The 24,643-nt window shown below is 37.6% G+C and overlaps 1 protein-coding gene across 1 annotated transcript; it reads left to right on the top strand.

The window, feature by feature from the left end:
• The first annotated feature begins 4,982 nt into the window (after nucleotides 1-4,982).
• LOC109036848 (fatty acyl-CoA reductase wat-like) lies at nucleotides 4,983-23,300 on the top strand. Its single transcript, XM_019051243.2, is given in 12 exon segments — nucleotides 4,983-5,368; nucleotides 5,790-6,020; nucleotides 6,511-6,604; nucleotides 7,514-7,762; nucleotides 9,206-9,351; nucleotides 10,129-10,202; nucleotides 10,205-10,237; nucleotides 11,852-12,044; nucleotides 13,028-13,274; nucleotides 14,124-14,248; nucleotides 18,151-18,408; nucleotides 20,147-23,300. Coding segments are annotated over 11 exon segments (1,674 nt in total). The 5' UTR covers nucleotides 4,983-5,368; nucleotides 5,790-5,853; the 3' UTR covers nucleotides 20,235-23,300.
• The last annotated feature ends 1,343 nt before the right edge of the window (nucleotides 23,301-24,643 follow it).

The raw sequence follows: 24,643 nt of genomic DNA, 5'->3' as shown, positions 1-24,643 counted from the left end.
GACTCCGTTTACACACATTTTTGAGGTTCTTAAAGTGGCTTCATTGGTTTTCTCGTGAAATTTTCTCATACTGGCACCCTTGAAAGTTTAAAATGTGGACAAATAAACATCAAAATGTGCAGTTTTCGTCAAAAATGTCATGTCCGACCTCTCTTATTGACTTGATCCACTGTGCGGCGCACTGTGGTGGGTTTGCCAGGTGAATGCGGCGAAAATCACGAGAGGGTCCACATCCACATATAGCGCTGCCATGATAGCGAAAAGAGCAGTAAGTGCAATTATATGATGTTTTGAGGAAAACTGGCTCCGAAGCGTCTGACCGGAAAATATTGCAAGAAGTCTCCGTTCTTTTGTAAAATTGCTACTAATCATCTGAGAGACTCTTAGACATCGTTTAGATGATTAAAAATCGACAGATTTTATTTTAATTACATGAAAAGGGTATTTTCCATTTTCATGCTAGGCTATTGTTAGGCAAAACAGCCGTAAGTGCTATCTTCTGCATGCTTTCTTGATTGCATTTTGGACACACAACAAACACATTTTCAGGTAAGAAATCTCTGAAGCGGGCGGAACTTTACTTGAAAGCACTGATTTCTTTGGCTCTTTGGAGGAATAATGTCACTTACTGCTGTTTTGTCTGAATCTACGTCATTTTTTGCGCACTAAGGGCTTTCTCATATGTCTCGTTCACATACAATTAAGATGAATTCCGCTGTTTTAGCTATTTCAGTGAGTTCAAACGAAAAGAGATTTGACGAATTTTGAAGGGAACTCGATTTCGAAAAGTTGACACTCACTGCTCTCTTCGCTTTCATGGCAGCGCGGGCTACTACGTAGCTCAAATTGGGCGCTTCCCGCCTGTGTAGGTCCTCTTCGCTCCCTACCATAGGGAGATTGGACAAATGAGAGTCGGGCATGAAAATCTTTTCATTTTTTTGGTCGTCTTTTTGTCAAAGCGGGCCTAAGACAGCAACGAAACGCCTTCTGGGGGTTGGGCCGTGTAGCGGCCAGGGGACATGGCCCCCCAGTGTATACTTATTGAACCAATCGATATCGATACAATCTCACCTGTTTGATGTGCGCGAAATACGATCCATAATCGTCGGAACCGACCCATTCTCGTATTACGTCATCTCTAGACCAGAGAGAGAATGACCACCTTTGATTGTCATGCAAAGAAGGACGAGACCGCATATCCGACATTTGAGTATACATGAAGATTGACATGAGGGAGATTTCAGGGACAAATGAATGATGAAGAGAGAGAGAGAATACAGCGGCGTAGCGTCCTTTGCGATCTATCGATTGATCTCCCAGCTAAACCTGTGGATAAGGATCGATAAACAGAGTACTCTCAACGAACACCTTAAAAATCGATTCCTCCCAACAGTTTCAAATAGGGAAATATCGATTGTCGACCATTTACGTCTCGCCACTAGAGAAGATGCATCTGTGCGGCATCAATACGGCTAAGATGCCAAGTCGTGGATAAAATCGGGAGGTTTTAGTTTCAACGAACTCGCCTTAGTGTAACAGCATGAGGTTTCTACACCCATTTGAGGTTACTATCAGTAATATACAAAATAATTTTCGTTTTTTAGAATAACTTTCTTCTTCAAGAATATCTATCGGGAAAGATGATCAAAGTATCACTTCCTTTTGTCCCAAGAAAAATCCTCTGGAAAATGGTTCAACAATGGGATTCATCATCCGAAAGGCTTTATTTTTCTCTCAAATTCAGCCCCTTTTAAAAGATTAGTCTTCAAAATCTGTTTTCAATTTTGTGTTTGACTAATTAGTCTTCAGTTCTGTTCCGCCGTGCTAAGGAAGAACGCCGTATGAACATTCGAGAATTGCCAACATTTCCTGTCCATTTTCGAGGAAAGTTATGAATATTTTCCTTCGAAATTTTCAGGACTTTTTGGTGGAATTCCGAGCAAAATTATCTGAAAACTTGGAAGAATAATTTTCACAAGTCTACCAGGAAATTCGAGTTTTATCAAAGGAAATTTGGCAACGCCCGAGGGTTCATACGGTGTTCTTCCTTAGTATGCCAGTATTGGAGTTTGATACATATTCGTTTTTATTTTAATGACTGCAGTTTTACTCTCTACGATATGGTGTGCAGGACTTATTTTTCTTCATTTTAATAGTCTTTTTTGAGCTTACAAAACGGAACTTGAGGCATGACAAATCATTGAGCCCGAATTAAGCCCGTCATCACAATATGAATTGTGCGTGCAGTTTTGAAGTAATCATCACAGGCTGTGATTAACGCTCCGTATTGGAAATTTAAAATAGGACATTTCCATGGAGCAGCATTCTGATTCCGAGAATTCTAAAAAGAAATCGAAAAGTTTTTCTTACCTTATTCTTTTGAAAAAACATCACGCGGCCATAAATTAAAACAACTCTACATAATTCTGAAGTTGCCCATGGCGAAATTTGGGTCATCCGATAAAAAAAATCCCAGGCTAGCACTGCCGTGCTAAGGAAGAACGCCGTATAGGCCATCAAGTATTGCCAAAGTACCTTTGACAAATCATAAACTTCCAGGATATGTTCTGCGAGTAACTCTCTTCCCATTGTTTTAGAAGATTTCGTTTAGAATTTCATCTTAAAAGTCTGAAAATTTCAAGGAAGAATATTTATAACTTTTTCAAAAATAAATATTTTGTGATAGGAAATTTTGGCGACATTCGAATGCTCATGTGGCGTTCTTCCCAGTGGCGAGGCGTGAAAGATCGATTATCGATCGAATTATCGTTATCGACCCATTCGAAGCTATGGCAAAAAAAAATCGATTATTAAGGTGTTCGCTGCGAACACCCTGTTTATCGATCCTTTCCCATAGGTTTTAATGGCAGATCAATCCATACATCGCAAAGCACGCCACGCCACTAGTTCCTCTTAGCACGGCAGTATGCCTCAGATGACCAATTCCTAAGTTCTTGCATTTAAGCCTGCATCACCTTACACAACTTCTGAGTAGAAACCGACATGCAACGTGATAATTTCTGTGTTGACACTTCTCGCGTTGCGCGAGGGGGAATCAAAACAAACACTCTGTCGGATGCAGCAATTACATAATTAGTTAACATTTATAAGTTCAAAATAAGGTTTTCAATTATCATCTACGCTCTTGCATTACGTGCCTGTCTCCCTCCTATGAGATTATAGTCACAACGGGAGCATGACGATGCTAGAGGAGTATTTACCGACGGATTACAACGATGGGCGAATTATTTACTTTTTCAGCTGATAATAATCCGCAAATATACAAACACTAACCCATAAACATCATGCTTTAAACCGAGGCGAAGGCTGAAAGCATGAAGCAAAGCATGAATTCCAGGATTTAATTAATATTTAATGACTGCAGTGGCGATTCTTACAAGTTGGTAATACTGTTTTTCTCGATTTAATGTATGTTTAACAATCGATTCTAGGTAAGGCAGCCTGTTTCACCAATAAGACTCGATATGTTCAATGGATTTAAATGGAGTATTGACAGTGTTGCCGATTTGCTGGAATCGCCACCGATTGACTGTGCATAAAACCAGCCGGGATTCAACGCCCTGGTAAACTGAGAAAGAAACTGTTGAGATTGCCAAATTTCTAGAGGAATTTCTTTAAATTTTGCTCTCCCAATGTGATTTTCGGGCCATCTATTTAAAATAAAAAATCTGTAATACAGAACAGAATAAGGCAAAATTCTTGAAACTAGTGGAATCTGATTCATGAGAAGACTAAAGTTTTTGGCTCATAATATTCCTAAAACATTTTCAATGAAGTTTTTGAGTATATCTTTTCATCTCGAATTTATTCGCTAAAATTGGTTGTGAAATAAGAGATTTTGTCTGCTCGTACAAAATTGCCTTCAAATCATAAAGTATGCAATAAGTATGGCTCAAAATTATTTCCTCTCGAATTTTTACCGCACGAAACCTCTAATTGAGAAAATAGCGTTTGCAGGATTGACTATTATTGAATAAGAATATTAGCAGTATTATAACAGAATATCGCAATATACTGCAGAATCAGTATAATTTCACTTTTCATTTATTTTATCGTGCTAAGTTATCTTTGAAGCAATAACCTGCAGGTATGTTTCTTAGAACTTCATATGACAAACTATAAATTTATTTTGAAATAAGTCTCTTGAAACGGGCGGCTGTCTGCCGTTTTTTTCTACTTTAAATGTTCACTTATTAATTGTCTACTCTCTTCGTTTTTTCTCAACTCTTCATAACCCTGAAAATTGATCCAAGTGGACGTGTGAGAGGGCATGTTTAGCATAAAGCATTGTTTTTTTTTCAGAGAAAGAAAAAAACAAATAAATGAACACATCGAAAGATGCTTTTTTAAGCTGCGGATTCAGTTGTACGTATCAATTATTCAATGCAATATTACATCTTTTTTTATCTAGCATTCGCATGCTGGAGCTGTCTGTTTGTGTGGAGCGTTTTTTCTTCCTTTTTTTCTTTTTAATGTCTCGAAATCCCCGCGAATACTATTACCTGCCCTGCTATGGGCATGGTAGAGTCATGATGTAATCGATGTTAATATTGATGATTCGCCAAAATTTGGCATATGATCTGACGAAGTTCCCACATAATCTATCACAATGACTCGAGATAAGAAATTACCTCGCGCAACCTGTACCTCCCAAAAGTTCCTTCCTCAAAAATTCACAAACAAAAAAGTTGACCAGCACTAAAACACAAAATGCTTCATCCTGTCTTCAAAATAAATTAATCTACTCAGTAAAAACAATCCATACTTATTTTTAGCAATGCAACACGCGCGTTAGAAGAAATTAGTCCAGCGCGTAACTTTTAGTAGCGCTGAAGTACAATACTAGGAATGTGTTTAACACAACCACGCCTTTTAATAAGCCCAGTAATGAGATTTATTTACAAATTAAGTTTTTTTTTTTTTTTTTTTTTTTTTTTTTTTTTTTTTTCAAGTAACTCATCATTAATACACATGAGTCTGATCTTTATCGTTGGGAACAAATCATGGTCAAGAAGTAACGCGACAGAAAAAATGATTAACCGCAAACTCTTCTTTGTTAATGGCTTAAAATTTATTGCTGTCCGACCAGCGTGCTTGTAAACTGTAGCTGCTTGGAATTCAGTTTCGCTTTTTATGTAATTATATAACAGTTGGGATTTGACGGGCTCAAATTTTCACTTCATCAGTTTTAGTGTTGACAGAGTGGAAAATTTTGAATCACTTTTGGCGACGTGTAATTTTAATTTCTCAGATCAGTCTTCTTCCATCCGTGCTCGTCCTATGTGAAAAGTGTCAGAGTTTCTCTCTGAGTGTTTCTTTATTTTAGAGTTTGATCATCACTTCTTGCGTAAGTTTTGTAGCTATTCTTAATATATTATCAATTTTTCTCCTCAAACTCAATTGCTTATTTATGAAGCATTTTACTCATTTTTTAGAAAGCCGAAATGCAAACCGTATGTTGGCTCAAGATGATTAAATGCACCTAAACACGAACCATAAAGTCTTCACGATTGGGTATCCATCGTTTTATGTGTTCGACAGGGAAGAACCGACTGTTGCCAAATTTTTAGAATCGCCTCTGTTAATTTTCAAATGGATGTTAAACAGTTGAGACAATATCACAAGACGCAACGACTTCAGTTTGATGTGAAACATAATGAAAGAGAAGAAATTGGAAAACTTTGTTTACGGAAGAGTTAGTCGACTTTTAAGAAACTACGATCATAGTTTTGAAGTGCAGTTAAGACATACGACACAATTTTTTACAGACTTGGATGCAAACGGCCACTAGGTACTTTGTCCAGGACCATTCTTTTATTTCCGTTCCGCAAAATGACAGACAAGGATCTAAATTCGGACTTTCAGAGCCCAGGAAAAGTGGGTTTTGCGGCGGATCAGACGACGGAATCGGAAATTCAAAAATTTTTTATCGGTCAAAATGTGCTCATCACTGGTGGGACAGGATTTCTCGGAAATGTGCTCATCGAAAAGTTGTTGCGGTACGTTATTTAATGAATTTTTAAAGCTGCAGCCATTGATCAGCACATAAAACTTTGAAAAATAACTTCTTTGCGTCAACATTGACCCTTGAAGAATTATTTGGTCAAAAGTAATGCGAGTTACGACATTTTGCAAATCCGTTAGGTGAAGAGGCACCTGGCACCCTCACTTATCTTCGAACAGTTTTCCCCGGAAAAATGTGTTATGTCAAAATCAATACTTTTAATTTTATTGTGAATTGAAGGATTTTTCAAGTTAGTTGCGAACGAAAAAATGATAAAAAAAGACAATAATAACATGATGAATATCATGATTTGCGATTGACTAAAATTATAGAAAATTTGGACCCTAAAAAAACTTTTATGAAGAGAGAAAAAAGTACACGTTGAAAAACATCCTAGAAAATTCAATCAAATGATCCAAGTAATTTGGTTTCATGATACTAACAATTAGTCCATGATAATTATTAATTTCCTTTTTGAACCTCAGGTGTTGTCCAGGCATTAATAAAATTTACCTCGCCGTGCGACCCAAAAAAGGCAAAAGCATTACCGAGCGTATGGCAAATATGTTTTCCAATCCGGTAAGCAATAAAATACATTCTCGTTTTCTTTTTCCGGTGATGGATAGCTTCATGATGAAGAGATTTAAGTCGTCAATCGGTGAAAATTCTAAAAAGCAAATCTTTTAAATACTATTGGTGCATCAAGATTACGGAGGCAACCATTTTTTTTCCAAATCTCGAGCAAAATGAGAGACGTTAAAGAAGGTTTGTATAAAACTGGAGCCTCATGTAAATTTTAATTATCAAAAAATGGAAGAAGAAAAAAAAACATTACCAACCATCAGCAAAATTAATTTATAAAAAATTATTTTCATTTCAATGACTTGTTTCAAAGAGTATGAAAAATTTAAAACTTAGCTTTTCTTCACAGAAAAAAATAAATGGCGCTGATGAAAGAACATTCTCTCCACAGGGCTCCTGCAGTTTCTTTGTTACACTTACAGAATTTTCCTGTTGTGAGAATAGAACTTCGGTCGTGGGAACAGAGTACTCTGACCTCATAACGGAAGCTTCTGTGACTGTTGAAAAAGAAGTGAATACACAGAAGCCCTGAGAACAGAAGGTTCTGTCGTCAGCACCATCTACTTTTTTCTGTGTTGAATAATGTGAGAAGAGTTTTCATCACTTTGTCTTAACGTTCGTAGTCTATGGGATTGCTTCAGTTCTGGTACTCCCAGTGTGCTTCATGGGAAAAAGTATGGCTAACAGAAACAGATAAACTTTTAAACGAGGAAAATGAAAGCATTGGCAGCATCATTTACTAAATGTTTGTATCTTGCTCACCGTGGTATGGAAAACACTACCCAGATTTGATTAACATCTCACGAATTTAGCTTAGCAACTTAAAAATCGAAGATTAGTGAATAGTTTCTTTGGTTAAAATGCCTCTCTTAAAATCTAAAGTTATCAATGTGCATTTTGCTGCAGCTATTTGCCGTATTGCATGCAGAAATGCCGGACGTTCTGAGAAAAGTGCAGCCTATCCACGCAGATTTAGAGCGCGCTGACTGTGGAATGACCGAAGCAGATCGGAAGCTTTTGGAGACAGAAATCAGCGTTGTATTCCACACAGCCGCTACGGTGAAATTTGATGCGCCCCTCAAGACGGCCTTGAACATCAACACAAGGGCCACCAGAGATCTTATCAAACTGGCCCAGCGAATGAGAAATTTAAAGGTCTGACATTTAGCTTCAATTTTAGTATTATTAAGCGTAAGATCTTAGTGTACCAGGAAAGGAAAAAAAATTCAAAGATTCGGTGGTTCCCAGAATCGATTCCAATTTCCAAACAACCTCCAAGAAAAATTCAAATGTTCCGAGAAAATATTTTGAAATTCGTCCGGACTTCGTTCCGAATATCGTCAACTTTGACCAAAAAATCATCAAGTTTTGATAAAAAAAATTCGTCCAACTGGCGAAGAACCCCGAAATCCGAAAAGATTCCGAAAGTAACTGGAAATTCCGGTAATTCTGAAGATTCCGAGAAATTTCAAAAGTCCCAAATATTCGGAATTAAGTCTCGGAAATGGCAACACTGTTGGAAAGGATCGGGGTTAATGTAGAGTCCCTAGACCCCATTTTTAATCGGAGAAAAAATATAAAGACAATACAAAGGAGCAAAAGCTTAAAAAACTTACGTAGCACAGTCATGGAGTAAATAAATAAAAGTAACTTGAAGAAAATTGGACGTATTTCTGCCAAACGGAACAATGTGCATTTTGACTTGAGCCCTGTCATGCATATATTCTTATGGGTCTCAGGGCTCATGTCTGAATGCACATAGTTCCGTTTGGTAGAAATACGTCCAATTAAAGCACAGAGTACTAACGAAGTGGTCCAACCACAGCCTCCGGTGGTGGAACTCAGATACGGCCAAGTGACATTGAACTCCGGAGAGGTAAGAGCTCCTTAAGAACGAGTGGTAGGCCACACTTTAACCATCTATGTCCGATTCATAACAGGTGCCAGGCAGGCGCAACGTCCTTGCTTTTTAAACTATTTATATTGCAGCATAATATGGATTGCTTATTTTTCCTGTATTTTTATCTCTCTTTTCCACATTTGAAAAATCACTAAGCACTCAGAAAAAATCTTCAATTTTATTTTTAAAAAAATGTTCTTGACGTACACTATGACTTTATTGCAAGTGGAATGTTGATATTAAGAAAGATAAACATCGATATTTTCTAAGTTATGAATTAAATTTGGAATCGTTCGATGCTTACATTGTGTTTTACATGAAATTTTAACTAGGTAGCATCATGCTGCGTATTCTGTAACTCTGTCTTCAAATCTAAGTGGGCACTCAATCCTTTAATGAATAAGACCGTATCTGCAGACGATTCTGTTACCAACATAACATTTTTGTAAACAAATAAGAAAAAGTACTATTAAGTTTAATCAGTCCTGCCCTTATCACGGGAAAATGATCCATCTTGGATTCGGTAAAAAAAAGAAGAAAAAAAAGAAAAAAAACGGAGAAAAAAAATACATTATGTGCTGTCGGACGATAGTCCACTGTAAACATTAAGGCATTCAATCCCGTACTGTCTTTCACACTGAACAAGAATAATTTATTATTAACCCACTCGATAAAACGATGTTTCCATCTGGTCCTAGGTTTTCGTACATGTATCTACAGCGTTTTCAAACTGCATCCGGGATACGATAATGGAGCAATTTTACGCCCCTAGACTGACAGGGAACGCAGCGATTTGTCTCACAGAAGGCGTCGATGAAGATTTGATGGCTGAACTAGCTCCAGTGTAAGATAAATTCAGGTACAAGTGCCCTTAATGCCCCTTTACTAACATCGGGTATGCAATTGCGAGAACAAAGCAACTTGGGAGAAAAGCATCATGTTGCATATCCTGACTGAAATTGGAGGGCTTACAAAAACAGTACTGTAAGATCTCAAATAATATGTTTTAAAATATCGACGGTGTAAGTTGGCAATCACATAACTCGTTTGCGGTGTCTGAAAATCTCCGCCGCAATGTTATTTTTTTAAAGGAGAACAAATTGACATCATCCCTTGAAGTTTTTGCAGAATTTTCTTCGCAGAGAGCAGGAAAATCAAGGCAGTTTTGAAGAATTGCCGTTGAGTAGTTTTCCGTGTAAAAAATGAAGTATGGCAGGAAGTCTGCGACGTCGCAAACCGAGTTATGTGATTGCCAACCTACACCGTCGACATGTCTTACATATGAAACAAATATTATTTCACTTCATGGAAAAATACTCTAATTCCTGACCTCTTAAAAGTATTACAGCGATCGTGTGGTGAGATGTGAGTTTGAATGAATAATTTCAGAGTTAGGATAAAGGCGGTTTTGAAAAATTTCAATGTACTTAAATTGAATGCTTAGATTTGAAAGAATAAAAGGCCTCTAATTTTATCATGCTATTTCCAATTGAATTTCATTTTCGGGAATGATATACAAAATTAAACATGAAACGCACATGTAAAACGTATCATATCATACAATTACCAAGGTGTTATAAGACCGTGAGAATATTTTATTATGCGATTATTTTCATTCTAGCTTGATGAAGCAGTGGCCAAATTCGTACGTCTTCACAAAAAATCTTGCCGAGGATGTGATCAGGAAATGGGAGAAAATATGCCCCTGGCCATTTTGAGACCTGGCATCGGTATGCTTCCATACTATATTTTTTGCATGCTGAAATTTCCGTCCCCTATTAAAGCACTTCTTTTTAGCGCTAAGCTGATAAGGAGCGCTTCTTTTATCTAAACCTGCCTCTGGAATTCTAGTATACTAGAGGCAATGCGTTCAAATGACGCCGCAGCTCAACAACAAAATTGTGGAGAGTGGCCTAAAAAATTTAAAATAGATTAATCTGTGATACCTATGTTTAATGTTTCTGATGTCTTAGCTTATAGGATTCTAGTATACTAGTCAGGATTGCAAAATCTTTACAATTCTGAGATCCTAGGATTGCAAACTCGCGGTATGCACTGTTCTGGAATGTGCACATGCGGGTTGGTTCGACACCAAAAAATACGACTTGAGCGCGCACCGTGGTATACGTGCAATGCATGAAGTATCATATAGGCTTGTAAGACGCTACTATGCCTTCCACGCAATCTGTGCTGTACGCGCAATGTATGAAGTATCTCGCGGTCTTGTAAGGCGCCACTATGCGTATCGGCGTTCAAATTTCAGTATATTGCGTTCAAATGGTGCACCGGCTCAACAACAAGATGGCGGGCAAGGGTCTTGCATATTTAGAATAGATTTATCTGTTATACCTTCACTTAATGCTTCTAACATCAAAGAGCAGAGGATGATACTCGTCTTTCTATGATTTACTTTTTTAACGGTTGTGTAGTTTCCTCAAAATTGATAGTTGTGTTTTCGTAAGCGCGTTCTTTCATTCAACGCGGTGCTCATCTTCTTTGAGAAACTTAAAAACGCGCCTACAAAATAAAAAGCTGAGCGATTTTCAAGTGCAAACGAGTCAGAGCTTTCTCGCAATTTTGTTTTTTTTTTTCAATGCTTATCAATTGATGCTGGTAAATATTCAAAACACAACACAATCCTGAAACAAATTTTACCAGCGTCATTGTCCCAATTTTTTACGAGGCTGCATGAGAAGTACTCAGCCCTCTATGATGTCTCTGAATATGTGTTTCTACGTGAATTCTTGCCAGTATTTCGAGCCTGCAATAATAACTTCTCAGTGAAGGCCTGGATACACATGGCGATTGATCGCCGCCAGTGAAAGACACACTATCGACGATATATATAGACGGAATATATCGACGTCAATGGATCGAAATCAAGGCTCTCCATTGGCTCTCGTCTTTCACTCGCTTCGATGAATCGCCGTGTGTATCTAGGCCTTAACGTGGCGTGCTTTGCAACCTGCCGATTGAACTGTCATTTAAACCGATGGAAAAAGATCGATAAACAGGGTGTTCGCAACGAACACCTTCATAATCGATCTTTTACCATGACTTCAAATAGGGACACTGAAAAAAATAATATGCTATTTTAGCATCTAGGGTGTCAAAAATGTGTCTGGTGATCCAAAGATGTTGCCTTTACTGCCTTCGCAGTTAACTTTACATCCTGTGAATGCAAATTCAATTGCGTGGGCAATCAAGGCAGCATCCTAGGATCACCAGACGCATTTTTGACATCCTAGGTGCTAAAACAGCATACCATTTTTTTTCAGTGGAGATATCGATAAGTTGATGTAATTTCTGATTTTTCTCCTCTTCAATTTTGTGCATGTTATCAGTTATATCGACGGCCAGGAGCCCTATCCGCGGATGGATCAACAACCACTACGGACCCACCGGAGCGGTGGCTGGTGCAGTGTGCGGGGTACTCAGAGTTTTTCAAGCGAACGGAGACTGCGATGCTGAAATAGTTCCTGTTGACTACGTTGTCAACGCTATCATTGCATGTGCCTGGAATGTTGGAAACGAGTCGTAAGTTTTTACATTTGACGCGTGCAAGATCCTGCGGGTCGAATATTGAAATGTATAGACAAAGCTATACACTAAGAAGACAAAAGGTATATGGAGGGGTCCTATTGTTGGAGGGGGATGTTTGCAATGGACAAAGGAGGTAGGTAATAGACTAGTGGCCTGGTTACACGCTCAAATTTCCGTCAAATTCCGATCAAAATGATGACCAAGATGGCGGTCGAGAGTTATCTATTGATGAGTAAAATTAATTAAAACAGCGTGTTGACTGAAATAAGCATGAAATAAGCATGAAATAAGCACGGTTGTGTGGAAATCAGATGGAGGATGTGCCCCACAGCTCCATCATCTACCATCAAATTTTTGCAGGCCGTAGAAATATGATGGTAAATGGTGCGCACCAGTCACCATTTGATCGGAAATTGATGGAAATTTGAGCGTGTAACCAGCACATAGCTAACGGCAACCCAAGTGATCCCATAACGAGTCCATCATTTACCCCCTTTGTCTATAAGAACCACTCGTTCCAACCAGAAATGATTGCTTTACACTCCCTATGCCTTTTTTGTCTATAGCTTTATCTACCTATTTCAACAATCAGCCGACTGTAGGCCGATTTTGGCGAAAAATGCAGTTTTTACGGGTTTGCGGTCGAATGCCGATAAATCTGAAGTTTCCGCAAAAATCAGCCCTCCGACCCATATTTAGGTCAGTATTAAACCTGTAAAGAGACCAGAAATTAGCAAAACATCGTAGTAATGAAGGTAATCAATTAGCGTGGGCCCAAAATATGTCCTTAACGATACAACTCCTGTAATCAATTTTAACTGACTCGGAGGTACGCGAAGTTAACACCCCCGAGAAATTTGTAGGATTCCGTATTAAGACCGATTTCGCCCAAAGATGGGTAAGCCTATCTACTTTATTTACGCATTTATATTTCACTGTGCATACTGCAAGCTTGCTAACCACCTTCTCTGTTCCAGCATTTTGCATAAGAGAATTGAGACCAGCAGAAGGACACAAGAGAGCAACCAGTGCAGTTTTCTCGAAGATGTTGGAGGGATCCAACAAATGAAAGACGATCAATCGGGTTACTCTGAGGAGCGCAAAGAGGAGAAATCTCCTATTCCGATCTTCAATTACATCTCATCGAATAAAAACAGAATAAAGTGGGGAAAGTTTTCGCGTGAACTCATCGAAAATGGATCGAAATACCCTCCAAAATCAGCGGTGCGTACTAAGAACCTTTTGGGGTGCATGTTCATAGTAATATCTACAACTATTTAATAGCATGTCGCGGTGAAACTTCCAAACCACGTATCTTGGTTTGCGATTTTGCAGAATTCCTGTCAAAATGTAATTTTTAAATGAAAATCTGCTCGATATCAATTCTTAAAAACTTCTGAGATTTTTTTTCTCTCTATGCGAAGAAAATTATGTGAAAACTTCAGGGAATTATGTTGATTTTTTCTCTTTAAAAAAATAAAATGGGAGCGGAGATTTTGTGAAACCGAAAACGAGATACGTGGTCTAGTAGCTTCACCGTCGATGTGTTTGTAATATATTTAAATGCTAATATTAATAGTAGGTGGGAAAATTGACTCAACTGGATTTTGAAATAGTCGTCGAACAACAAAAAAGAGGATTGATTGTAGTGTCCCGTGCTGCTTGATGTTATTCTTTTGCTCCGTGAGATAGTATAATACTCAAATAACGACTTTGTGACAAACGTTTTAAAAATATATTTCAAAAATGCTGATACATCTAAGACAGTTTATCGAATTTTGTAATTAAAATCAGATAATTTTGTCCATTATGAGATATTTATTTTATGTACAGAAAAGTTATTTTTTATTCATTGCATTTAAATGAATATTTTTTTTTTATTATTATTCTATAAAATTCTGAAGGGTCTTTGTTTCTCATTATTTCATTTCAGATTTTTTCACAAGTTCGTTGAAATTCTCATCAAAATTGTTGAGCAAGATCCGTTTTTTTCTAGCATCACTATCTATATGTGCCTTTGCTGAGAACCTTTCAAGAGTGGAAAGTTATAATGTAAATATTTTGTATTCGCAGGTCTGGTGTCTCTCAATCAGAATTATACCAAACACGTTTCTATGCCTACTTTATGCCATAATGCTCCATTTTATCCCAGCTATTATAATCGATAGCTACCTTACTCTCATAGGTGAAAAAGCAAGGTAAGAATTCAACTTCCTTTTCAAAATGTGTAAAACACACGCTACTATCTTATAATTGGACTACATTTTACAATTAGGTACTACAATTTCTGAAATCGCCAAATAAATTTTACACTTTTGAACCGTCTGAATTGAAGCAAGCAACTATTCAAACTCCGGAGTAGGTATGTGGTATCACGCGTAATTAAAGGAGAATAATACCTCTTCTGCTTTCTGGATTCATGAACCTCGTAAAAATTAAGCTCGCATCGATATAAAATTCGCGTATCTTCCGCGATTGAGCTGAAATTTGTGGGATTTTTAATGTTCAATCACTGTTTTGCGCACTTAAATTGATACTCAGGTGAACATCTTGTAATTTTTAATGTTTTTATAAAATCGCATATTCGACTCGATACAGTGGTGATTCTCGCGTGATCTTTCATTTTTTCTCGCAAAATAAGAAGAATTGAATTAATTTCTTGAGAAGAAAAACGCATTTCGAGTGATACCGAGATGAGAAGCGTGTAATTTCTCTCGTTTTAGAAGTCGGAATTGAAGTGAGCAACTAATCGAACTCCGGGGTAAGTATATGGTATCGAGCCAAATTGAAGGAGACTCATACGTTTTCTCTTATCTGAATTTACTACGCTCATAAAAATTATGCTCGCATTAATATTAAATTGGCGCATCTTCCGCGATTGAGGTGAAAATATCGGGATTTTCCCTGTCATTCATCAACCGCTGTAAAATTGCGTTGATATTAAGTGAATTATTTTGTAATTCTAATGACTTTATAAAGCCCTGAAAATCGCGTATTTGCCGCGATTTTATAACAATTTTGGCGTAATTTCTCATTTTTTCTTGCAAAATTGCGAGCAGAATTGTTATCAGAGATGGAAAATGAAATCTCACGTTTTGAAATTTCATGGTGTTTCGCGTGATCAAATTTCCCGTGATTTCAATTAAATCGTTCGAAAAATTCTTGAAAATTTTTCAGCAAATCTGTGCGTATCTATTAAAATATATTGATTGAAATTGAAGCATTAACTGCGGTTTGCAACGTTGCAATCAAGGTAAATAAGCTCCTTTTCGCATGGAAGCATCGATACTTGAGTTCATTTACGGCAGGCGTGACATACAACTATTTGACCACGGGTGTAAGCATGTTGCAGCTCCGCCGGATTGAAGGCGAGTCAAACTGCGAAGGTATCTTGACCGCCCCGCCAAACCTCGCTGGCGGGACGAACGCTAAAATTGCTGCGACACTTAGACGACGCGTTTAATAAGTACGCGTAAGGAGGCGTACAATTTAGAATAAATTTTACAAAATTCGAAATTTTGTTACATATCATCGGAATGATTAATTAAACCATCGGGACACTATGGTCTGGGGGCGCCGAATTGTGGCCATAAATCAGGAAATGATCAGAATATCATGAAATTTGGTGTACTTGTGTTTTTTGGGTCGTTAAATTCAAATTTGACCCCAGTTTTACAAAATTCTTAAATCCAAGATGGCGGCAGGCCCTTGAAACCAAAAAATTAGAAGAAAAGCCAAAATATGATTAGAATACCACATTGAATGTCAGTTTAATGTTTTGAAGGTTGTCTAACTATAATATGAAATCTATTTTTCAATGATCAAGAGGTTATCAGGGCAGAAGCCCCAAAAATACGTATTTAATCCAAAAAAATAAGAGGAGAAGAAATGATTGAAATTGAATCAAGTCAGTACTATGTTTTTCGGTCTATTGATCCTGACTGGAGCGTAAGTTAAAAAAATCGCACATTCAATACGGTGATATTCGTGTTAGCAAGACATATGGTATTAGCCCTTTAGGGCGCCCCTCCCCGAACCAAAAATTGTCCCTAAAAATGTTCATTTCTAGCGATTTTTTAAAAATAATTTACTCTTTGATCATCAAATCCTGCTAGCAAAATTTTCTAGATATCTCAATACTACTTAGACCTAAATAGCTTTGACATTCTTATACTCATTGGAGGCTGTCAACCATTTTGCGCTGATTTTCATGGTTAGAATTATTATAAAGATTCTAGGCCTAATGAATCGTGGCCAAAATCCGATTTTTGAAAGTACGAAAATCTGGCAATCGAGCATATAATCCTTATCTACATCCTTTAGTAGGTGTGAAATGACCTATCAAATCTTATGTAATTGTTTTTACGATCAGATATAAGGTGGCGAACTTCACATCCTCCGAGGTAAGTAAAAAAACGTGAGAATTTAAAGTGCACGTTATCGTGTGTTGCCTTGTGTCGGTTTGTGATAAGTTGGCGTAAATCCCCGATCGAATATGGAAAAGAAAGGTCAAAGTATGTACTTTTTGATGGTTTAATCGTTTTTAGTATTAAGATTAATTTTATGACCACCATGAGACTCCAAAGTTTTGTCCTAATTTAGGCAAAAAATTGCCTTCACCTTAAGTTTTAGTTATCACGTAACACGAAGTTACACGTTCTTATTAGTGCAAGAATGTAGCTCATATGTTCCTCTAACAGGATATCATAGGTTTTTTTGCATCTTTTTGCCTCTGGGGCCTTCAGACCCAGACCCAGATCAGACCCTAAAACCTTGCGCGGATTACCATTCTCGGGTTGCCTAGCCAGGAATTGAACTCGGAACCTCTTGATCTTAAAGCCAGCACTACAACCACTACGCACCACAGCGGGCCGAGTTAATACATTTGTATTATGTATACAGGCTGAAGAATAAAAAAAAATACCTAAGTTTTATCCACCATTTGTCGTTTTTCCGGAGAAAATATTGTTTTGCTTAAAAATGAGGTTTTTTGCAAAATAAACTTTATTTTCCGGAAATCTGGCAAGTACTGGAAAAACACTAATATCATTTTCGGATTCAGCAGCCAAAAATACATATGAATCACCTTATTTCAAACGTTGACCTTGTCTCATCTCTCTTATCTCCTTCTGCAATGAAATCAGATTGCGCAGAAAATCGTATAAGTCCTTCACTAAAATGACCAAAAAAGGCCCCAGACGCAAAAATACGCAAAAAAAACCTGTGATATCCTGTTAGAGGAACATATGAGCTACATTCTTGCACAAATGAGAACGTGTAACCTCGTGTTACTGATAACTAAAACTTAAGGTGAAGGCAATTTTTTGCCTAAATTAGGACAAAACTTTGGAGTCTCATGGTGGTCATAAAATTAATCTTAATACTAAAAACGATTAAACCATCAAAAAGTACTTACTTTGACCTTTCTTTTCCATATTCGATCGGGGATTTACGCCAACTTATCACAAACCGACACAAGGCAACACACGATAACGTGCACTTTAAATTCTCACGTTTTTTTACTTACCTCGGAGGATGTGAAGTTCGCCACCTTATATCTGATCGTAAAAACAATTACATAAGATTTGATAGGTCATTTCACACCTACTAAAGGATGTAGATAAGGATTATATGCTCGATTGCCAGATTTTCGTACTTTCAAAAATTGGATTTTTGGCCACAATTCGGCGCCCCCAGACCATAGTGCGGGAGTCCGTTAAAAGTTTCAGATCGTGTTCCTGTTGATGCGGCAGTATTATGCTGGCCTACTGAGATGCTGTAACGAAGGGGGTACAACTTATATGTAACTTATTCTTTTTTGCAGCAATTCCAACAAATATTTTCTACGTTTTGCGCATCTTTTTAATGAGAAGGAAGGATGACCTACTTCGTCTAACCATAAGCGTGCCACTTACGCCATTAAGTGACATTCGTAAAGAAGACTTTTTAAAATATCTCGAGTCCAAAATATCGATTAGGGGTTAAGCAATTTGTCAATCCAAATTTGAAAAAAGACAAGAGGTTCGCATGACCCCATATTTCTAAATGATTCTATGTATGAAAGCTTTTTAAATTTGAAGTGTTTTGATTTGCGTTTCAGATTCTTCGATTTATACCGGAAACTCCATAAATTTTCCACACTCCTTTCATTCTTCAGCTTAAAGCAGTGGGAGTACCAAGACGAAAATGTGACAAAGTTATGGTCAAAATTAAGCGCCACTGACAAAAATATATTTTATTTCGACTTAAAAGACCTTGTTTGGGAGGAATATTTTCATGACTACATGCTTGGTCTTCGAAAACACTTGCTGCACGAACCATCAGAAACTGTCCGGGAGGGTCGTAAAAAGAGAAATTGGTGAGTTTTTAATTTAAGTTTTTTTTTGTACCTCAGAAATGCATAATTTTACAAATACTTTACAGGTCTTATCATTTAAATATCATTCATATCATATTAATTCAGGGTTCACTTCAATTAAGTGTTTGCGTCCCAAGACACGCCGGCATTACAAACAGGTATTTCATTGGCCGGGGTTATTGTTTTAATTTAAGTTGAATAGCTTAAAAGGAAAAGTTATCTGAAACGGGCTCTATTACTAACTACTCTCTTTACTTCTTAAGGAAGAACGCACCATTTCCCAATCGTTTCGTATCCAATTTGTCGATCGCAAGCAAGAGATGCAGCCAACTGAATACACAGTCAAGGATCAATTCACTCTAAAATCACGTTGGACATATAAAAACAGGCTGAAATCTACTCTTCAGTGAGCAACCGGTGTAGTTCGTAACACGTTTTTTTCAAATTTACCGCGTATGCGGGCAGTTTTTCATGGTGGCTGACTGTCAGGTTTGCCCGAAGAGAGACCTGACCCAAATAAACGAACAATCTCGCGAACTGTTACAAACTCTCTTTGCAGAAGATTTCAATTCATTCAAAGCTTTTGTTTTTGCAAAATAAAGAAAGAAAAAGGAATGGAACACTCAAAAAAGATTAAAATCATACAATAGAAAAAGTTAGGTAATCGTTCAAAAAAATTGCTAGCAGACGCGGTAATTTTGAAAAAAAAAGTGTCACAAAATACGCAGATTGCGCGCTAAGGAGGGGATTTCAGACTTTTTTACGTGCCCAAGTGTTTTGAGAAAATTTACCCTTAACAAGGTATTCAGTTGGCTGTACCTCTGCGTGCAACAGACCCATTCCAACAATATGTACAACAACTTTAAAATCTTAAGTTGAAAACCGCTGACGCCGCAAGTTTAAATGGACGTATTTCTGTCAAACGGAACTATGTGCATTATGACGTGAGCCCTGTTCAGCATATATCCTTATGGGTCTCAGGGCTCTTGTCTTAATGCACATAGTTCCGTTTTGTAGATATACGTTCAGATAATCGCGTCAAACACAGTCAGAGACGACGCGCTGAACCGCACAGTAGCGGAAAACATAGTAGCGCCTTACAAGACCGCAGGATACTTCATGCATTGCGCGTACAGCACGCGCTGCGGGTAACGTATTAGCGCCTTACAAATCTGCAGGATATCATGCATTGCTCTTACTCCTCTGCCTGTCCAAACCTGCCTGTGTGGGCGGTGACTGAAAAATACCGCCCTTAGACGCGGGAAATTTGAAAAAGCGTGTTACAAACGACACAGGTCGTGCGTTGAGGAGCGGATTTCAGACTTCTTTAATGATGTGCCCACGAAATTGCCCTTTAGAGTGTATTCCGTTGAATTTATCACTTGCGTGCTCAGATTTATTGCAATTTAATATCAAATATCTCGTTTAATTATCAAATGTCGCCGACTAAAAAACGCACCAGCGTCCTGTTTATGAATTTCGCGTCGTGACTCATCCATGGCGGTTATTTGTGCCAGGTTATGCTGAAAAAAATCAGTTTTTCCCCGCATGTATACACGTGTAAACTATCCATAATTAATACCTCAAGCAGAAAAACTTGCCGGTGTTTTTGCGTAATACCCTCCTACACATCAACAACTGCGAAAAAGTTACGTTTTTTGCTTCGATACCTCACAAAATAAAAACGATCAAGGTATTTTTCAAACGGTTTGCGTGATTAAAAAATTCATTTTTCCAGGTTTTTGGTGGCTCACTACACGTTGGTGCTGCTCGGCTGCTTCATCTTCGCTTGTCCTCTGTGGTACCTCTGCAACAATCTGAAATGATGATATCGAAAAGCCATCCATGCGTACGCTCACGCAGACAGATCACAAACGCGGGATTTGAAATGGATTTTATGGGTTTCTAGGAATAACCGTTGGATTTTTTTTACAAATATTTCATATACATCATTGTTCACTAAAAAGAAGATTAGTCCCGGATAAAGTTGGCACATACCTCCGTTGGGTGAATTTAAAATCCTACTTTTCCAATTCCTCAAAATGAATCATTAAATTGTTTCTTATCCGACTCACCACGAGCACACCTCATCTTCGCCACCCGCAAAAATTTCTGTTTGGTAGAAATACGGCCAATTGAGAATGTACAGGTACACTGATAAAAAATATTGGCAGACTTCACCATTCCGTCACGCTGTATTTCACACAGCGTGAATTCAAAGTCGATTCTGCCAGAGAAATGGTTACCTGTACCAGTATATAGTAACGTTTACCTGTCTTCGGGCAGAATTCACTCTGAGTTGACGCTGTGTGAAATACAAAGTGAGGGAATGGTAAATTCTACCAATATTTTTTTTTCAGTGTGCATTCTCAATCGGACGTATTTTTACCAAACAGAAATTTGTGCGGGTGGTAACGATGAAGTGTGCTCGCGGTGAGCTGGATAAGAAACAATGTAATGATTCCTTTTGAGGAATGGAAAAGTAAGATTTTAAATTCACCATACGGAATGTATGTGCCAACTCTGCCGTGATAGCGAAGAGAGCCGTAAGTGCAAAAATGAAGTTTTGAGAAAACGGGCTCAGAAGCTTCTGACAAGATCATTTTATTGAAAGAAGCCTCCGTTCTTTGTCAAATTGCCACTAATCGTCCGGAAGACTCCTAAAAATCGTATGGATGATTCAAAATCGACTGATTTTATTTCCATGACATAAAAAGGGTATTTTTCATTTTCATGCTAGGTTATTGTCAGGCAAGACAGCCGTAAGTGCTATCTTCTGCATGCTTTCGTGGTTGCGTTTTGGACGCACAACAAACACATTTGCAGGTTAGAAATTGGCAGAAGAGGGCGGCACTTTACTGGAAAGCATTGTTTTCATTGGCTCTCATGCATCTACGGCTGTCTTGAAAAAAAAAACTGTGTCATTTTTTGTGCACTTACGGCTTTTACATACGTCTCGTTCTCATTAAATTAGGATGAATTTTGCTATTTTAGCTGTGTCAGTAATTTCATCTAAAAGAGTTTAAAACTCGATTTCGACAATTTTGCACTTACGGCTCTCTTCGCTATCACGGCAGAACTGTATGCAGAACTCGTGAGCCGCGGGCATGTGACAAGAGCGTTGTGGACAGGGCTCATGAGTTAAATGGTCCAGTTACACGATCACATTGAGCCATCAAATTGAAGCTCTGATTGGTGGAAAAAGACCTGAGGTAAGGATGCGACCAATGAGAGGCCCAATTTGATGGCTCAATTTGATCGTGTAACTGGACCTAAAGACCGCGCAACTCCTCGGATCGCTCCCGTGGTCACAGCTGACATCACTGGCCCTTTATAAATCCCATTCACACTTACTGCCCGGGAACTAACGAGCAAACGTCATATTTCCCACCCGCGCATAGTTCTGTGCGGTAGAAATACGTCCAATTTTTTATTTACCGGATCAAAGTTTTGGTTCCATGCAATTTTATCCATCTGAATGATTCTCTCAGAATGTATTTCGTATTTTTTGTATCAATTATAACGATTTGTAAAGGTTTGCGCTGTTCTTTACGAACTCATCAAACGACTTACTACTCACTAACAGTGTTATATGAAATATTTTTGAAACCAATTCTTAGAGTATTTGTTTTATCATCACTGTATCTTTTACCTCACCATAAGTGCGAAGTGTTTCAGCTTTTAGACGCACAAAATACTCTACATTAAACATATTGTTGAACAAAGTCCACAAAGCAATATTTTAATCGATAAAAATATAATACGTTCTATCGCTCAGCACGAGATTATGAATCTTTACTGTGTAGGCAAATAATCAGACTTAATTTGCTTCTTTTGCCCGTACTCTTTAGTAGGTATTATCTCGACGGAAATACACGAACTTTTTGGAATAATATTCAATGTTTGGTGGATTTAAAAATAAATTTCATGAGATTCTGGTACGAAAATTGTCTTTTGAATTATTTTAACCGTTGTCTATCTATAGTAATGTCACGGTAGCGACCGGGGATTATTCTCCGTATGAAAATTTTAGATTTTCCTATTAGGAGATACTTAAATTGAAAATCTTAAAATTCAATCTCTAATTGAAATCAATCCGCATAAAAATGTTACGTATTTGTTTCACACTTAGATTCCATTTTATCGCTAAATTTGTGGTATCACGGCGTCGCAGCAGCCGTTCTTCATCAAATCATATTATCTACAGATCCAACCAATTCCAGCGATTTCAACTTAAGGAATAAAAAAGGCAAAATTTGTTTCTTATAGTTTAGGAACTAATGATCTCTACTCATGACGAGAATTATTAAGTACTCTATATATATTGGTCAACAATTTTTCTCGATAACCGTTGATTCTACAACTATTTCCTCCCTCCCCTACCCCTGGGTGACCCTATTTCACAAGTCGTAGACAGATATTGTTAGACGAAGGTCTGAGGCATGTCAACACGAGAGTCCATGTTTTCAAAGCCAGATTGATCGTTCAACTCATCAGTTAGATTCAGCCAAATCAAAAAAACATACGAAAAAAGATCCATCTAATGGCACATTTTTACTTTTTTTCTCTTTCCCATTTGACTCTCCTCACTTTAAGGATGATGAGAATATATGACCTTGTACAAAATTACATCGGCTAAAAAGCGAACACAAAAAAAGATAGTATCTGCCAGAACCGTCTCTCGTTCACAAGGCCTTTTGAAATCCATGCTATGAATTCGTCGCGACTTCTAATAAACCGAGAGCAGGGACATTAGTGAGCCAAAATTGTGGCAGATAATGATTTGTTCCGTCCATTTTTTCGTTTTTTTGGTGATTTTTAGTCGTGTCACTTTCGCAAATCAAGTTTCTCCACAATTGGTAAGTGCATTCACGTTACTTTAACACTAATAGGATGAGAGCAAAATCACTCGCTCGCAAAAAAAAAAAAAAAAAAAATCATATTGATGATATATACAAAATTAAATTCCTTGCGTGATTCTACATTGACCAAACAATAAAATGTTATAATAAACCATCGAAGACAAAATAACGCCTAAACATGAATCTGTATGTCAACGATGAAACTACCCTGCCGTGCTAAGGAAGAACGCCGTATGAACATTCGAGAGTTGCCAAATCTTATTCGATAAAATGTTTACTTTTGAGGAAAATTATTAATATTTTTCCTTGAAATTTTCGGACGTTTTAGATCAAATTACGAGCAAAATTATCTGAGAAATCGGTAGACACACATTCAAAAATTTTCCAGAAAATGAGGGATTTGACGGGGGAAATTTGGCAACGCCTGATGGCTCATACGGCGTTTTTCCTTAGCAAGGCAGTACCAGCCCACGTATCTCGTTCGCGGTGTTTAAAAAACGCCACTCTCATTTTATTTTTTTTTAAGGGAAAACAAATCAGTATAACTTCCTGAAATTTTCACGGAGTTTTTTTCGCATAGAGAAGAAAATACGCGAACATTTTCATTAATTTAAATTAAGATGTTATTGTCTATTTAACAAATAATGCATATGACGAGAAGTCTACAACGTCGCAATCCGAGATACGTGGTCTGGTAGTTTCACTGTCTATATGCTACATGTAAAGCGGTATTGTAGCTGAAAAATGGTGGCTAAAGGGGCGAAAGGGGAGAGAGCTTAAAACTTGAGGATTTAGGTTCCAAGAAAAATCAACAATTTATAGTTGGGCAATATTTTATGACTCTAGCTCAGTTTGAAAGTTGAATCTCTTAAAAAAATAGTAGGGCTTGGTGTCTAACATCTTGATTTGTCCCCAAGAATGTCCGTTTTTAGCTTTTTTTAATAAATACAGGAAAACGCTCAACAGTCAATACTCCCTTTATCACGTGGTGAGACTGCAAAACTGAACCAAAACAAATGGAATTAAAAAATAAAATTTACCATACTGTATATAACTTTTTTCAGCACTCTAAATGTTAAGTGCCGAAAAAATATTCTTACGGGGATGTGCCTTATCCATGAAGGTCTGAAGAGACCCGATATCATACCCTCATTTCACGAGATCACCTTAAAATTGAGATAGAGTCTTAAATTAATGGAATTAAAAATTAAAATTTTCCACGTTGTAACTTGTTGAGGCACTTTCATTTTAGTCCTTTCCATCTTGCATTTTTGTGCCTACTGGGTGACTATGACCCTCCCGCACCCTGTTACCTCGGAGGGTCAGGGTATTGGAGTGGCATAGTCATCCACGGTCACGATGACTGACATTTG

The sequence above is a fragment of the Bemisia tabaci genome, chromosome 9, assembly GCF_918797505.1.
Source record: "Bemisia tabaci chromosome 9, PGI_BMITA_v3".
NCBI classification, from domain to species: Eukaryota; Metazoa; Arthropoda; class Insecta; order Hemiptera; family Aleyrodidae; genus Bemisia; species Bemisia tabaci.
This window is presented reverse-complemented; position numbering and strand designations above follow the sequence as displayed.